General features: G+C 44.7%; 1 protein-coding gene across 2 annotated transcripts in view; it reads right to left on the reverse strand.

The window, feature by feature from the left end:
* The window catches only part of LOC146860396 (glycine amidinotransferase, mitochondrial), a 204,402-nt gene extending 187,402 nt beyond the window's left edge, over window positions 1–17,000 (reverse strand). Inside the window, exon 1 of one of the 2 annotated variants that reach the window (XM_085644262.1) lies at window positions 16,974–17,000. Coding sequence is in view for 1 of the 2 variants with exons in the window: in XM_085644261.1 (XP_085500387.1) it covers window positions 16,194–16,262 (69 nt within the window). In the remaining variant the exon portion in view is untranslated. Of the gene's footprint in view, window positions 1–16,193; window positions 16,361–16,973 lie in introns of those variants that run through there. The other variant, XM_085644261.1, reaches the window with a different exon arrangement.
* Window positions 17,001–17,601: the final 601 nt, after the last annotated feature.

Here is a 17,601-nt window from a genome sequence, read left to right on the forward strand (position 1 = left end):
GGTGCCCTCTACCTGTGCTAAGGGTTAGAAATCTGGGTGTCATATTTGACACCAAGATGAACATGTCAGCACAGGTTAACAGCATAACTCCAGCATGCGTTCTCCTGCTAAAGTCTCTCCGTAAGATCTTTCCTTTTATTCCGGCGGCTCTTCAGAAGACGGTCATGGCCGCTCTTTTCATGTCAAGACTTGACTACTGTAATGCCATGTTTCTGGGCATGGACAAGTTTCAGCTCAGTAAACTTCAATCTCTTCAGAACGCCGCTGTCCGTGTCTTGTTGCATATTCCGAGGGCCCATTCCATTTCCTCTGCTAGGCGATCATTGCACTGGCTCCTGATCCAACAGAGAGTTGACTTTAAGGCACTATGCCTGGTCCACAAGGCATACCATGGGGGTGGGTCCATTTTCTGTCATAACCTGTTTAAGCCCTATGTCCCCCGTCGCGATCTACGTTCGGCCAACCTTGGCCTTATGTGCATCACCAGACATAAACATGCTAGATGGGGTGGTCGCACATTTTCCATCTGTGCTGCGCAGTTATGGAACAGGCTTCCTGTTTCTCTTCGCCTGGATCCGGATCTTCTTTCCTTCAGGAAAGCGTTGAAGTCCAGGTTGTTTAATGTCTTTGAGGTCTCTCTGTCTGTTGCCCGGTTCTCCTTCTCACACCTCAGCGCCAAGACGCCGTTGGCATTAGAGCGCTATATAAGCCTTTTTATACTATACTATACATACTCTTGGCTATCAACGTGTATTCGCGCAGGCTGTCAGCAATAGCTTGGCTGATGAAGCAGCCAAGTTAGCAGTAGCCACGTGTTCCATTGCAGCCGTTACAAGATCCATGACTCAGATTGATAATTAAATCTTGGCAGCTATTAATGCTGCAGAGAAGGGTGGAAATTACCCTCAAGGGTTCTCTTCAAAGTATTCTTATCATTTAAGTCCCGACCGAGTTCCTTATGTGAGAATAAATAACGTTGGTGACAGGTTGATTCCCAAAGCAGACCGCAGACTTTCTTTGATAACAGCCGCACACGAAGGCATGGCTTCGGCACATGCTGGAGTGTCTGCGACGGTTCCTATTTTGCAGCAACGTTACTGGTGGCGTGGTTTATATAAACAGACCCGCAATTATGTACTTTCTTGTGACATTTGTCAACAGATTAAACCTTCTACAGTCACACATCCGCCGCTAACACACCTCTGCATTTCCAATAGGCCCTTTGGCTGTGTATATCTTGATCACTGCGGTCCATTTTCTTCAGATACTGCTTATAAGTACATTTCAGTTGCAGTTGATTCATGCACATTTTTCGTGTGGGTTTGGCCACAACGCAGTGCTGACGCTCGAAATGTCATCAGGGATTTGCGGGTCTTTGTGGGAATTTTTGCATGTGGCACCTTCCATTCTGACCAAGGTCCAGCGTTCGCCTCTAAGGCATACAAGGATGCAATGAAGTCTTTAGGGGTGCAGGTGAAATTTTCATCTCCCTACAGGCCTGAGGGCAATTCAGTTGTGGAGCGACCGTGACTTAAAGCAATCCTTGACAGCCCGAGTCTTAGGTACTGGAAGGAACTGACTAGCCCACTTGTATGGCATACAACGTGCACTTAATAACCTCCCTGGAAGATCTCTGGGTGGGCAGATCCCATTCGAAATGCTATTTGGCATATAAATGTTTGTTCCGGACCTTGATGGTCGAGACATGGCGGTGGCAGCTGCAACCTTTGACGCAGATAATCATTCTACTATGTATAGGACTTACAAGGGACCTGTGACAGTCTTGCAAAATAACATTTACCCTCTGCCACTGATGCTGCACTACATATTCAGGTAGTTGGCTGGCTACCTAAAGTTGGAGATCTGGCCGAGAGAAGGTGGAGAACGAAAAGGAATTTGGCCCCCCTTATCGTGCACCAGTTCCAGTGCTTGGCGTGAAGGGTACTTGTACAGTCATTTTACCACCTCTTTCTGGTCGTAAAGATAACATATACGTCTCCGTGGACAATGTCAAGCTACAACATCTGGCCGATTCTGAATAGTATTACACCTGCTGCATCTTATCCAGCAAATTCAAGGAATCCTGTGATTGGCGCGTCTGGCCGAGCACAACACGACACTGCCATCGAGATGGACTCTGTTACACATTCCTTGCTAATACCACCATCTTCCCCCGGTACAGAGGAAACTGAATATGCTTATCCCACAAGCGAGTCGTTGCCTGGTTTGCAACCAACTACACTTAATCAGTCACGTTTTTCATTTGGCTCGACATCTATTTCATCATTTGGCCCTCCTAAATTCAGTATTTTTGACTTGTGGTTAAGCAGAGTTATTTGGTCCCTCCTTGGACATTCATCTGGTTGGTTGTGAGAAGTTGGCCTGGCATATGCTGGTCACTAGTTATAGTGGCCACATTGCACCAGTCCAATTTGACTCTTATGGTAGATAGGTTTAAGACAACCTTTTAAAGAAAGCTATCCTAGTGGTAGCTGTGGAGAGCAGCCTTCAGGCTAAGTCTCTGAGGAATGTAAAGCAGCTTGTTTTACCTTATAATCTCTTGAATTACCAAATGAAAGGACACCACACAGGTATATATATCAAATATATATGTATTTATTTCTAGACACACTCTACTAATCTCTTTATGAGATTAGAAGTCAGGAACACATTCAAATATCAACGTTTCACAATAAGTTAAGCACAAATATGGCTGGGGCCCTAGGGGCGTACCAGACCATATACTAAAAAAGAGGTTTAGGAAAGTCGACTTGCAAGGGGACAAGGCCTAGGGCTTGTAGAATCGCTGGGGCTTCACTAATCCACCCAAGGCAGGTAAGTAAAAGACCCACGGGAGATGCGTGCAGTGTGAGAACACAGCCGCGGGTTCCCTATTGATTTCAATGGAGCATGACGCGGTTGGATTTTTAAAGTTTTAGGGTACTTCTAGGAAGTCTACAAGCAAGCCACTTACAAAGTAAGTAATTCGAGTGCCAACACACACTAGGGCACTGGAGTGCACGAGTTACCTCACCCAGGAAAGCCGGGTGCATAGGTGTCTTTTGGTGTTGGGTCGCGTCACTGTTTTTTATGGAAGCCAAAGAAGATTTGCTGCTTGCGAATACTTAAGAAGTGTCCGGTGGAATCCAAGGCTGGATTCAGGATGAAGATGACCTGAAAGCAGAAGGGACAGTGTTCACAGTCACATGCCAGTGACCCGTGGCCAGGAAGATGGATGCCCACGGAAGTCGGGTGATTTCTGGTGATCAAGGGTGTCTTGACTCTTTGCCCACGAGGTCCAGGAGGCATCGACGATGACCAGCAGCTGGATTCGGAGTGTCCCATGACTTCTGCAGCTTTCTGAGGTGTTGGCAACCGGATTGGAGCCAACAAGCCTTGGCAACAGCAAGTCTTGTGGAAAGTGAATAAAGTCAGTGGTGAAGGCCAGCAAGGTCTGAGGGACTCACCCAGCAAGGGTGAATGAGGGCAGGCCTGGAGCAACCAGGGGAGCCCTTTGGTTTGATAAGAAAGTCTTCAGGGGACCCACAAGCCAACAGGCAAGGGATCACAAAGGGGTCTCGTGAGGAAATGCTTCCCAGGAGCCCACGGTCACAGAGTAGGCCTCTGATTTTTGGTGCACAACCTGCTGGAGGCTTGGGCCGCAGCTCTGCTGGGGACTCACAATGGCCATCGAGAAGTCAGGAAATCAACTTCTGGGGCTGCAGGGTCTCCGGAGGCAGCGGGAAAGTTTGCGACCGTTAATTAGAGTTTTTGGTGCCTGCCAAGCAGGGGAGTAACTCCTTGACTCCAAGGGAGATTCTTCCGCCTTCCAAAGGTAGTGAAACGTCAAAGGATCAGGATTCTTCTTGTAAAGCGTCGTCCAGGGATATCTAGTTTGCAATGGCAAGGGTTCCCTATCTTATACTAAAAGAAAGGGAGGGACTAGCTTTATGACCACTCCTCTGGGAGGGTCAGGGTAGGGGGGTTACTTCCCTTTGTCCAGTTTCATGCCAGAGCAGGGGCAGGTAGCCCCTGAACCAGTTTGAGCTGGCATATGCACAGAGGAGCCTACTGCTCCCCTAGTGCAGGACTTCAAAGCACTCTAGGAGTGCACCCACCCAGCCCCAATACACTAAATCCTGCATGGAAGGCGGTGACACCTCCCTGTGACAGGATGCCTATTGTTGGGCCTCCTCCACTGTGAGTTTCAGTCAGCAGCAGGAGGGCAGCCCAGTGTCTGTGCTGGTGGCATCCATTTTGTGATGCCAGGGCTCTTTCAGATTTCTACCGTGTTTCCACAGTGGGTACATGTCGTCCCCTCTAGAAGGGTGGGATCATACTCCCACACCAGTTACTGGTGTGGGGGTATGATTCCAAGTTGTTTGACACCAAACACAACAAGTTTTGATGCAGTCATTCCAAAGTTAGCATTTACCAGTAGGTTATAATGCACTTAAGAGTATATGGTTTAACCGCATCCACAAACAGCCACAGAGAATAGACTCTGTCAGCTGCAGAGGGGTCCTGCTCATGCAGAGGCACCCCCTCACATTGTAAACCAAGCACCCTACCCTCAGGATTGATAGGGCCTGCCTTAGGGGTGACTGATGGGTTTATATGTGTGTATATGGTGGGATAGAGGAACCTATCCCTCAGTGAGGAGTGCTAACACTACCTCACTCAGGCTGCAGTAGCAGGCCTGTGGTGTCAGATTTAGTCTGCTTCCCAGGGGTGGCATAATACATGCTTCAGCCCCTGGTAGGCCTGTGAAGTACCTATGCCCTTGGTACCTAAGGTACCATATACTAGGGGCTCATAAGGTACTACAGTATCCAATCACTAGTGCATCTAGTATGCACTCAACGTTGTTTAGAGAGAATAGAGAGACTGGGCCCTGATTAGCAGGGACCCAGCTAGACTATAGCCAGAAACCAGTGTTAACATCAGAAAAAAAGTGGGGGCAACATAAGTGCAGATCCTACTCTCCTACATTGGTGCTGATTCAATTTTTTTTGTTCATGTCCACTGTTTTTGTGACAGTCTTTTTTTTACTCATCCATGGTCATTACTTGCCAGAACGCTCTGCTGTTCCATTGGTAACTGGAACTTTGGCTCCGCACTCGGCTTCTCACAAGACCAGACTTTTGTTAACATCTCCGCCTTTCCAGTGGCCGACGGCATTGTCTGGGATGCTGTGGATTACCAGATTCATGGTCCTACAGAGATTAATAATGTACCAAATGTACTTCGTTTTTCAATGGGCGATGTAGTGAAACAGAACATTCATTCAGATGATTGGGATGTGCAAACAATGCAATCTTTATTTTCAGATTTGAAGTTTTATGCTGCCTTTGATGCTGAAGATTTGTATTTAAATACTGCAAATTATGACGATTTATATTGTTACCAGCATTTTGGACACCACTACTTACATAAGGCTAAAACATTTAGAAATGTTGTTAATTACACACAATGGGAACATTGCCCAACTCCATTAGAAGGTAGCTCCAAAATCCGGTTAAGGAAATTTACATATTTTACGGATTTTGACAGGTCCAACCCAGAGTCCTTTTATTTTAAATTAAACATTTCATCTACTACCAAGGTAATGTTAACCCACACGAAATTATTATATTCCAATGTGTTTATTGATAAATTGTCAGTTGGCGGCTATGAACATTGGAAGGCCACCAATGATTTAAAATCTGTTTAGGGTTCCAGATCATGGCAGGTTCATGGCACAGACGTTTTACATCGTGCATGCCTCATCCCAACACAAATTCTATTTTTAAATGATTCTATTTATCAAACTACCTGTTTTGGTTTAGCCACTACAAAACAAATGAATGTCCCTACAATTCCTAAACTGGCTCTATATTGGAACTGGAGCAGGTATACTGATTATTCCATTGAAGAACTGCAAACATTATTTCAAAATTTATTGTTTAACGTCTCAAGTTTAGATCCGCAAGGATGGTTAGCTTTGCAGACGACTGCTGATGCCTGCCAACTATGGGCCCGATTCACAGAACTAACTTAAGACAAAATCCTAAACTTACTACCATTTTGGTATTCACAGAAGGTACTTACTCATTTCGGTATTCACAGAAGTTAGGAGTCCTAACTTTAGGACTCCTAAATGCCTTCTGTGAATACCGAAAGTCTTAAAATTAGGATTTTTCTCAGTTTAGTAGTAGTATAGTTAGGACTCCTAACTTTAGGACTCCTAAATGCCTTCTGTGAATACCGAAAGTCTTAAAATTAGGATTTTTCTCAATTTAGTAGTCTAAATCTAAATTTAGGACTACTAAATTGAGAAAAATCCTAAATCCTAAGTCTAAATTTAGGACTACCAAATTGAGAAAAATCCTAATTTTAAGACTTTCGGTATTCACAGAAGGCATTTAGGAGTCCTAAAGTTAGGACTCCTAACTTCTGTGAATACCGAAATGAGTAAGTGCCTTCTGTGAATACCAAAATGGTAGTAAGTTTAGGATTTTGTCTTAAGTTAGTTCTGTGAATCGGGCCCTATGATTCCATGACATAGTCCCTGCTTACAAACAAGATAGACTAGATCCACATTTTGCAGATACACATTCGGTTACCACGTATTCTGTGGGAAAAGTGTGTCAAAATTGGTTACAACACTTGTCCCTATCGTCCGTGAAACAACATCTGTTCTTGTTATCAGATAACATTGATTTGGCCGACTTTATCAAGGGCCCTGCTGGTCCAAGAACAAAAAGTTTTATTTACGTGGCCTATAATGAAATATGGAAACTTTCTCAAATTGAAGCTGCATCACGCCTAAGGGAGTTAGTTCAGGCGAATCTAGAAAAGGTATTGGCTGTTGTTGACAACAGTATTACCACACTGTCTTCCCGCATTTACACATTAGATAATATTGTTTCATCTGTTGTCGATATTGTACAAGAGGATGTATCTGTGGTGTATCATTGTCAGAATCAATTACGTTCAGTAATGCAATTTGCATGGACTTTGCAAACACTGAAAATGGGAAAAATGCCATGGGATTGTTTGAACACAACTGCTTTGTTTTTACCTTTTAATTTAACTGACAAAACAACAGTTTATGTCCATGAAAGATGCAACCTACACACTTTTACATATTGAAAAGATTGACCCATAGCCCTTTTCCATCTGTGAAACTGACTCTGCTATCTGGCTCATCCACGGGGTTATCTCTTTGCCGTCTTCTTTGTTTAAATTTAGCTCCTGCATGAGGCATTACCCGATAGGTCGTTATGAACCCCTGGGCAGCGCTTTCCTGCATGAAGTGTGGTCCTTGCCTTTTACATACAGATGTTTGTGAGATGACAAGGAAGTATACCTTACAGGAGAATCTTGTGACTCTACATTAAGTCGTTCCTTTGTCTGCAAAAACATACAGTTACACGGAGCTTGTAGTGTTACCGCCCCAAATCTTTTATGTGTTTTAAAGGGTATTCCAGTACCGGCTATAAAACCCATTTCACCCTGCTTTCTAATGGTAGCTATCTTCTTTTAAATAACGAGGAATGTTGCGTTTGCTTGCTGGCATACTGTACATTGTAACAGTTTCACAACGCGTAGTTTGCTGTTAAAATGTGCTTTTCCCACCCCCGCAGGCGAATGTCGATACCTCGATTTGGCCTTGCATCCCAACTTGGAAAACACACTTCAATAATTTGAGCAGAATAAAAGCGCTATTATTCCAGCAGGAGGTCCCGCTCACTTCTGCTCGCAAGACATTCGTCCTGCAGATAGCAAGTACAAATTCTGAAATTCAAGCCCTTTTAAATACAAACCTCCCACAACATTTCGGTGAATTAATTCATCGTATCTTCAATGCATCTGATACACATGGCCTGGTACATTTTTTTTAATTTGTGGGCTCCGGCCTTGTGACTTCTTTTCAGACTATATTTGGTGTAATACCAGCCTTTATTCATTCTATTTTTTCCAGCGTCTTTGGGAGATTACCTCTACTGGTTACCATAGCCGCTGGTGTCCTCCTATTAATTTGCCTGCTACACAATGGCTGCACCTCTTGTGGTCCTACGCAGCCCAGATGGGCTACCATTGCTCCGTGACCGTATGCTTAAGTGCTATGGCATGTTGCCACTGGCGACACTCAGCGTGGCATATAGACTGTCTTTCCGCTTTGCGTACTACACTTGCGTGCAACCCTTCTTTTCATGCATGGAATGCTCCTTTGAGTGGGTATTGGATCTCTGCCTCTCCAATATGTCATCTCCCAACCCGCATTACGACCTGTTGATGAGCCCCTTAGTGGCCCAAGAGCAAGAATGCTCCAGGGTTGGATTTATGGCATGCGCGGCTGCACTTGGAGTGTTGGCACAATGGAATATCTGTGGGGCGGCACAGGATTTCCTACAACGTAGCTACATTGAATATCACACAAGTTGTCCAACGATGGTGCTAGAAGCACCCACCGATGAAGATCATGAATGCTCGTTCTGCTTGCTAAATTCGATGGCATCTCTTTTTTCTACCGATGACAATGATTTCCTATTGGAGGCCGTTGCAGTTTACTGCTCATACACTCTGATGGATTAAAAAGGCTGGCGCTCATTTTAAGCCGTTTTTTTATGATATATATTTTTTTATGGCACCCGCTTACAAGCCTGCATTTTTATTTCTTATTTCTCCCATTTCGATAAAACCATAGACGTTCTTGAACTCTGCTCCTATTTCTTGAACTCTGTGTTTGTCCTGTGACTACATGCAATGGACTTACCAGGGGAGGGTGTAGTGAGGATATGAGATTCACTGCGTACATTGCTAAGTTAGCATAAGTTAGTATATGCTTGGCAGCCATTGCCGCTTTTGCACACGTTTCTACATTACTTTGTTTTCTCGAATACTCTGCTTATGCCCGCTCACATGGGAATTGTCTGCCTTTCACGTTTCTTGCTGAACTCTGTGGTCTTCGTCTGCACAGCGTGTTCAAGGTAAAAAAACAATGTGCTCTGTTAATCTGCCTTGGTCAGTCCCACGCATGTTAGACATAATACTACCACAGCTGTACTACTGAAAATCGAGTGCTTTTAATATGGCATCGCACGCATGTTAGGCACTTGAAGAAAACCTTTCAGAGGAGAAGAGCTGTTTTTGTCCAGAGATGTCAATCTTTGCATCTAAACCTGGAGGTATGGGGTCCCCCTGACAAAGCCCAGAAGTCTTCTAAAATTATTATAAACTAGTTCCTTGCACGGGGTGGGTGGCAAGGCTCATTAGGCCTTTTTTCCACTAGCTTAATAAAATGATATCCCTGTTCATATTTTATGGAATTGTAACAATGCTCACTATATGGAGTTTATGCTTTTTGCTGCTAGTATTGGCTCGTGTACTGCATTATAGAGCATGTTTGTTAAAATAAACATTTTAAACAATACTGTGTCTCTGATTACTTATGTTGTGGACAAGTATGAGTGAGTTAGCGAAAGAGTGTTCTCGCTCCCGCGATTACTGAGAGAGTCTGAGTTACATATTCTAGGATGTCTAATCATTGGTAGCTTCGCTGTAGTATGGAGAACGGATGAGACACTATAGCTAGTCGGATTGGGGTTCCGGGCACTAAGGTGGGCGGTTGGTACACCACTGTACACCGAGGTCCTGGGTTCTTGTGCGTAGTTCTGTATATTTGCAGAATCTCTGCAACACTGCGTGCGAAGTGTGCACAGATAAGAGGAGATGGGGTTTTGGGGCGAGGGGTGATTGAGAACAGCACCTAAGGACGACAACCTCCATGTGTGGTCAAACATAATTCTCTTGTCACAGGTTGTGTTGGGGTCCAGGGGCCAAGACTGTTACCTGGATTGTCGGACATTCTTTCGTACATTGGGCAGCCAGATATGCAGATCGACAGGTCTACAGCCATAACCTGGGTCTGAAGAGTAGCCGCTATGAAGTGCATTGGTGGGGTAAAGGTGGGATGCTTTGGGGGGCCTTGTTGCCCTGGCTGACAAGGATGATTCCTGCATCTGGGGGAAAATGACTTGATACGTTTGTCAGGATTGGCAATATTGCAGCAGATGCAGAGGGATCTGGAGGTCCTGAAAAGAAATATGGCGGTAACATTCATTGTGTGGACGAAGTTCATACCACGTAAAGTGTGAAAAGGGGCAGTAGAGAAAGCATGCAGGAAGCTCAACAGGGCAATGAGAGTTTTTTGCGCTTCTAAGGACATCAAAGTAATTGGTCATGTTGGGCTACGACTGGAGGAGCCTTTGCTTTTCAGGGACGATGGCGTGCACCTTTCGCAATTGGGGAATGCGTACTATATGATGGAGATGGGGGACGTGATAAGCAAGTTGTGGAATGAATCTATCTGGTGTCATAGGGAAATGAAAGAGTGAGGGCGAAAGGTGCACGGCCGTGGGAGGTGGGGCAGGTAACCGCTCTGCGGGGGTTACCTGGTTGGCAGTATTTGGAGGGGTGGGGAGTCTCAGACAGGCACACCCACCCCTCCAGGGGATGGGAGAAACAGGTGAATGATGGGGGTGCGGGAGGCAAGAGTACGTCGGCGGGAGATACAGGAGAGGATGTTGAAAGATAAGTGAGAAGGTGAATGGAGAGTTGGAAGTGTCACAGAGTGGAATGGGAAGTGAACAGCAACAGTTAGGGGAGAACGTATGAGGTGAATGAAATGTTTGGGTTTGGGGATTGTTGAGTTTAAATGCTGTTCTGGTTAAGGTTTACTGTTTCACAACCTGTCCTAATAATTGGCCTATTACGCTTCAAGAACAGCGTGAAGTGTATTTATTGCGTGATACGGCCCCCGGAGAAGTCAGATTGCAGACCAGTCTTCCCCCGGGGTTTTTGCGCTTACAGGCCAGAAGGACAAGCTGTGAGGGGTGAAAGGGTGAGATTAACGGTGGGGTCTGGGGTTGGGTTTATAAGGGCCAGGGGAGGAGATTCGTCCTCTTCCTGCGCCCAACATCACAGGGGAGGGATAAAGGAATTTTTGATCGCCCACCCATCCTACAAGTTGGTTGGGAAAGGTGCTGGGTAGGTATAGCGTGCCAGTTTAGGACGGGTTGTTCAGGTTGGGTTTTTGCAGTATTTGGAGGGGTGGGGAGTCTCGGACGGGTACACCCACCCCTTCTGGAGGAGGGGAGAAACAGGTGAATGATGGGGGTGCAGGATGCAAGAGTGCTTCGGTGGGAGATACAGGAGAGGATGTTGAAAGATAAGTGAGGAGGTGAATGGAGAGTTGGAAGAGGCACAGCGTGGAATGGGAAGTGAACAGCAACAGTGAGGGGAGAATGGACGAGGTGAATGAAATGTTTGGGTTTGGGGATTGTTGAGTTTAAATTGATGCTCTGGTTAAGGTTTACTGTTTGACAACCTGTCGTAAAAAATGGCCTTTTACGTTTCAAGAACAGGGTGGAGTGTATTTATTGCGCAAATATGTCACGGACCTCGCAAAGTTGTTAGGTGTCCTGACAAATTCCCTCAGTGCAGCTGCCAGCAGCTTAGCACTCAGCCAGCAAAGGCAGCTCAGGAAAGACCCCTCCCCCACACAAGCATGAGGTCCAGTCTGAACTTGGGGGTGGGGTTGGGCGGCAGAAGGCACCTTGCACCGCTGACCTGCACAACAAGCATGCCTTATTTAAAATATTTAATTCTCCAACTTCAGAACTGCGTACAGCACACAACCTCACTGAGATGTACACGGTTGGTGTGCCACATGGTAAAAGGAAAGCAGAAGGGTATTTGAATAGTGCACACACCAAATCTGAAGAAATGGCACCAAGGATGCGTGCGAGGTCTAAAAAACCTTCCCTTGCTTAGCAGCTAAGACCTCCAAATGGAACGGCATGCATTGGTTTTTTAGGACGAGCGTGAGCCAGCGTGCAAGCGCTACTCTGCGAAGATCTGTGGTAGTTCAATAGGTGAGGGAAGCTTGACCCAATTCCACGCCCTTATATTTCATTGGCTTGTGCGTTTGTCATTTGTAAATACTGTCTTCTGATTTGTACAGAGGCTTGTTAGTCCCTCCTTATTATGACCATGTCGTCATTTGTATCCTCCCATGGCCACTGGTCCCTTTACTTAATTGTTACACGTGCGTGTACTTTTTGTTGACTCTCCTGCTGGCCACTCGCAGGCTGTGTTACGGGTCCCATTCTCCGCAGCACCCCCTGAAGTCCCCGAGCCCGTCTCCCTCCCTCCCTCCCTGGCCTGGCCCTTTCCCCTGGGTGTTGCTCCCTTTGGGATGGCCTGTCACGTACGTCGCAGCTCACTGTTCATTAACAGAGCTGGGTGAAGGGGCAGGGATGTTCTACAACTGGGAGGCTTTGCACACAGCACTCTGAGCCCGTCGCTTCTCTGACTGGAACAACACCCTCAAATGAAAGGATGTGCTTTGTGATGCCAGCTGACAAAAGACAGCAAACTGGGCTCACCCTCTCTCCTCTCACAAAGCATCACACTTCGTTTATAGCATCTGGCCCACACCATGTCGCTGTAACAATTATAGCCTCCATCGACATTCGAGGTCAGTCAACAAACAGCTCCGCCACACACAATGTAGACATAATTGTCACATCTTCTATCCCTCAAAAGTCTGCTGTATCTATTCCATTATTACGATATTTCTGTTAAAATGAACTAAAATTTTAGGGGTTATTTCAAACACAATCTAGTCTCAGAAAATATTTAAGGAAATACGGACGGAAAAAAGAAGCATTTATTTTCGTAATTGATTTTCAACTTACTACGACCAACGAGTAATGTTCGTCTTTCTTTTGTGATGTGTTCTTTGGTTCCATTTCTATTGGCATTAATATTATTGTTATTTACTTTGTGTTATGCTATAACGTTATGCTGTCACGTCATTATGTTATAATTCACAGACTAGTGGACAGCACACCCGGTGAAAGACATTAGGTATTTACGGATAAATGCTGTCTATGCGTGGACTGTTTAATGCTTGGAAAGCGTTTGTGTATTTGAGCTCATTCATTCAAATCAGGAATATACAGCTGTGCAGAATATAAATTGTATCTTTTTATTGATTTATTACGTTTGGTCTTGAATGTGTTGTGTGCGTGTCTCTAATAAATGTCTTCCTGCCCTGGATTTAAAAGCAAATGTGCAAGATGATTTGGTCAATTAATCTTACTGTCCAGGAAAACCGCAGCCTCTTGATAAAGAAATTGCTTTTGCACATTATTTAACCACTTTTCACAGGCAATTTGCACAGAAAAAAACAATTACCACACTCCCAACCTCCACGAGCACTACATAAATTCTTCCTCCCATTAGTCCCTAAACCAGCAAAACCTGAATTCTGTAACTTTTCTCCCATTCGGGGTCCAAGTTTTTGCAGCACCAGCACCCCCCCCCTCCCCCCCCCCCAGCTCTTCCTCCTCCTCCCTCTCCTAATATTCAGCTGCGTCCTTCCTGGGCTCAAACTCAAGCTGTGCAGGAAGATTAATGCTTTCAAGCGGATACTTTTTCACCACCAACTCGGACTCTACTTTATTAGAAACCGCTTCATCCATCTCAGCAATTTAAGGCAGTAAGTACACTTTGACATTTTAATTTGCAGGAATTTTTCCCTAGGAAATAGTCATTTTACTTTAGAGTTATCTTAAAGGCAGTGTTAATTGCCAAGCATCACAATAAGTCTGTGCTGGGAAACGGTCCTTTTTGTTTTTGTGAGTTACATTAAAGGAGCCAGTGTGGGCTATGGAAAGGACTTTTCAAAGGCATGTTGTTAAACCTTAGAAAGGAACAGTTAAATTGTACTTAATATTTGAATTTATTAAATTATTTACACCAGTACACACACTTCATTATTAATAAATAAAGCAGCTTTCAAAAGCACGTTATTCCGAAAATTTGGCTGGGCGCTATATTTTTCATGTTGTGGCCCGGTAGTTGTTTATTTAACAGACTTGGGGGCATATTATCAAGACAGGCGATAAAATTATCGCCGCTTTAGCGGCAGAAAAACGCCGCTAAGACGGCGATAATGGGCTTGATAATATGCTCTATGGAATTCCAATTGAAGCTCAGGTTAGATTTCCTTCACATCTAACATGGGTTTCAATTGGAATTCCCTAGAGCATATTATCAAGCCCATTATCGCCGTTTTAGCAGCATTTTTCTGCCGCTAAAGCGGCGATAATTTGATCGCCTGTCTTGATAATATCCCCCGTAGTAAGGGCAACGCACTTTACAGGAACACATGCAATGGAAAACACTGCTCCTGTAAAGTGTTTGCATTCGTATAGCAAAGCTGATTACGCAATATCGGAGTGAATATATTTGTCCAGCACGATAGGGTTACTCTACATTGTATTTAGTTGGCACTTTGGTACCTCTGTGCTGGCATTTCAACTTTTGGAAGAGACAATATGTTTATTTACTTGCAGTACCCCAGGGCGTTTGGGGCAAGTTGCCTTTTTTTTGTTTTTCAATCACATCCTCTTCAAGGAGAAAAACATTTACCTAAAGCAAAAAAACAACATGCTTCTATAGTGCCATTTACACATTTTAAACATGCAGGGAAAGTATTTATTTGCATTGCGTACTATAGATCTAGGGGCAGATTTACAAGCCCTTTAAGCCACTTTTGCGTAGTTTTTAACATGGGAAAAGTGGCGTAAGGGTGGCGCAAGGGGCTTGTGAATAAGCCCCTTAGTTTAGACTTTCGTGCTTCAGTGGAACAATCGTCAGTGTTTTTGCCCAACGCACTCATGCAGTTAGTGATGCTCCTTTGGTAAGCCAGATGGGCAGCATACAGACAGATGCAAACATTTCTTTTGTTGTGAAAAAACCTGCCTCAAAACATTTGGCTGTCTTGTTGGTAGCTCTTGTTCGTTATCTACGCTCCCTTCTTCTGACACCGTGGAGTCAACACCCACACGCAAAAGTTAAAATATTTTTAAACACATGCTGTCACAGTTACACATATTTGCGAAAGATCATTGGGGGCCATTCGTTCTCAGCTTCTTTACAGTCATTGTTAGAAGTTCATGGGGTTCCTGATCTAAAGAATACAAAAACAAATATGTTTACTTGGAAAATGTTTTTATGTTGGAAAATAATGTTTCTTTGACTAAATAGTTTTATTGTTAGAACAACAATTTGCTTCAAAACGGTTAAATTGGAAAGCAAAATCAGACCGTATTTCAAGCACTTTGGTTTTCATTCAGACAGGGTAATTCATGTGGCCTTTCCCTCTTATGTGGTGGCTACAGTTTTGCAAAACCCATGACATCTATCCTTTCAATTACTTTCATGGGTCAGATTTCAGAGGTATTTGCAAAGAATCAACATACCACATGCAACATAGTTCAACAGGATGCCACATAAACTCCACAACATAAATACCACACCACCGCACAAAATGCCATTCCACATAATTACACTCTGACACTCAATCCCACTCCACATAATTCTAGTACACTCAATACCACATAATTACTATCCACATATTTCCATTACCCACCATGGCACATAATTCCACTACCCAAATCCACTCCACACAATTTCACCACACACAATTCCACAACGAACAATTCCAAGCCATATAATTCTATTCCACGCCACATAATTCCCCCCCACAACACATAAATCCCCTCTAATCCAAAACACATGGGTAAATTACATTCTAATTTACAGCACCAATACTTCTAACTCCCACAAATGCGAGACCAATTTGCATTGCAAATGCTTGTTTAGTGGAAAAGCATCCTCGAATGTTTGAACAAAAGCTGCACAGCAGCAAAAGGCTGGGTTTACAGCAGGATGAATTTACAGAGAACCGAAAGCTGGGTGTGTGGAGGGGAATGGGGCTTTAGGCTAGAGCAGATCAGCAACAGCTGGTGGGCAGGGGAAAGGGGTGTGTGGCACACAAACAACAGGCTAGGGGTTATTGCAGTGAATAGTCACGGAAGAAGACTGACAGCTGCTTCTGCTTCTAGGCTGTTGAACCCACGGAGTTAAAGAAAAACCTCAACACACGTTTCAGTGTCACCGATCTTGGGTGAGGATCAGCAGAGGAATTTGTTTCCAAATCTGTCACTGACAGGCACTGGGCGATTAGAATTAGCTATTTTTGGTTGAAATCAGTAAAATCCCAAGGTATAAAAGAAAACCTAGTTATCTTTCTGCCGCAGACATGGGCGGCTAACAAGCAAAGATATACGCACCATAGATCCTATGTAGTGGACGGCTTTGGCGCCCCTGCTGCCCTCTCGCATGCATCGCACTCGCAGCATGGTTGCTCACGCCGGCTCTGACGAGGAATGTTCTTACGAGTGGTGCAGAGCTTGCAGCCCTGGGTGTTAGTCCCTGACTGGATGCAAATGTGGTGAAAGGTAACCGTTGTACTTGCGGCTTTATATCCGCTCTGCAGCCACGCCCCATTGGCTGCTCCACAGAACAGGTGGTCATGCAGGCAGAGCTAAAGGTCATGGAATTCCCAGATGTAGGGCTCCTGGGGGTGGCATTCGTGAATGTCCACCCCCGGGCAGCTTCAGTAAATTAGCACATTCCATGGACAGGTAGGTGCTGATTGGCTGGCGTTGTTAAATGCGAGCCGGTCAGGGCACTGGCTTTAGAACGTACAGCAGTCGTCAGTGAGGGCTGAAGTAGGCGCTCGTTTTTTGGTGAAAGGGAAATTAATTGCGGTTATCAGAGGCACTTATAGCTGTTAATTGCCTCGTTTGCAGCACAATGGCAGAAGCGGCAGCTTCTTTGAGGGAAGCCTTGCATACTGTTTGCAAGGCTGGGAGGGAAGATTTAATATCACCCGGGGTTCGGTCTCAGGAATGGGTGGAACTTGAAAGGAAAAGGAGGACAGCAGCAAGTGGTGTGTCAGCCGCAGTTGCTGCCTGTGTGTCAAGTGAAGGCTCTCCGGTTAGAAGCCGGAGAGCCTCGAGCAAATTAGGAAGTCATAAAGTTAATTGGAGCCAGCAGGATTTACTCACCTCTGCCCCGCAAGCTCTCTTCAGTACAATGGGGAGAGGCGGGGGCAGAGCTGGCACACATACTGTGCAGAGCTCTGCTGCTTCAAGGAAAACGTTTCTTAAAGGAGCCAAGCAAATTAAAGGGAAAGCTTTCAGAGCTGAAAATAGCTTAGTTTCTCCACCCCCGTGGCAAAGTTTTGCATAACCAGTATTTCATGGATGCACAGGATAAGAGTGGAATTCATCATAATAAGGATATACATATTTTTGGGAACAGATGTCAAAATACCGGTAGCGCTATATTGTCATTGACTGTGGAAAGAAGTCTTTCACCGATGGTTTCTAGTGAGTCTGGTGACAGGGTGTTACAGCCAGTTTTGACAAATAATAGCATAAATATGCCAAGCTCAAAGGCAGTTTAGGAAGATTGTGTTTCCCTCAAAGATCTAGTACTGATGCATGTAGACGTAGATAAAGAAATTAATTGTCAGGAATCAAAAATAAAAGCGGTTCTCCTGATAGTTTTGACAGCGAGTCAGAAACAGGGGGTGAGTGGATTTGGGTCCCCAAAGAAATTAACAATGAAAAGAGATTAGCTAGTTTGAAGAACAAAGGAGCTCCTGTGTCTGTTAGTTTTGGCAGGCTCTCA

Source organism: Triturus cristatus, chromosome 3_1 (genome assembly GCF_964204655.1).
Source record: "Triturus cristatus chromosome 3_1, aTriCri1.1, whole genome shotgun sequence".
In the NCBI taxonomy this organism is placed as follows: Eukaryota; Metazoa; Chordata; class Amphibia; order Caudata; family Salamandridae; genus Triturus; species Triturus cristatus.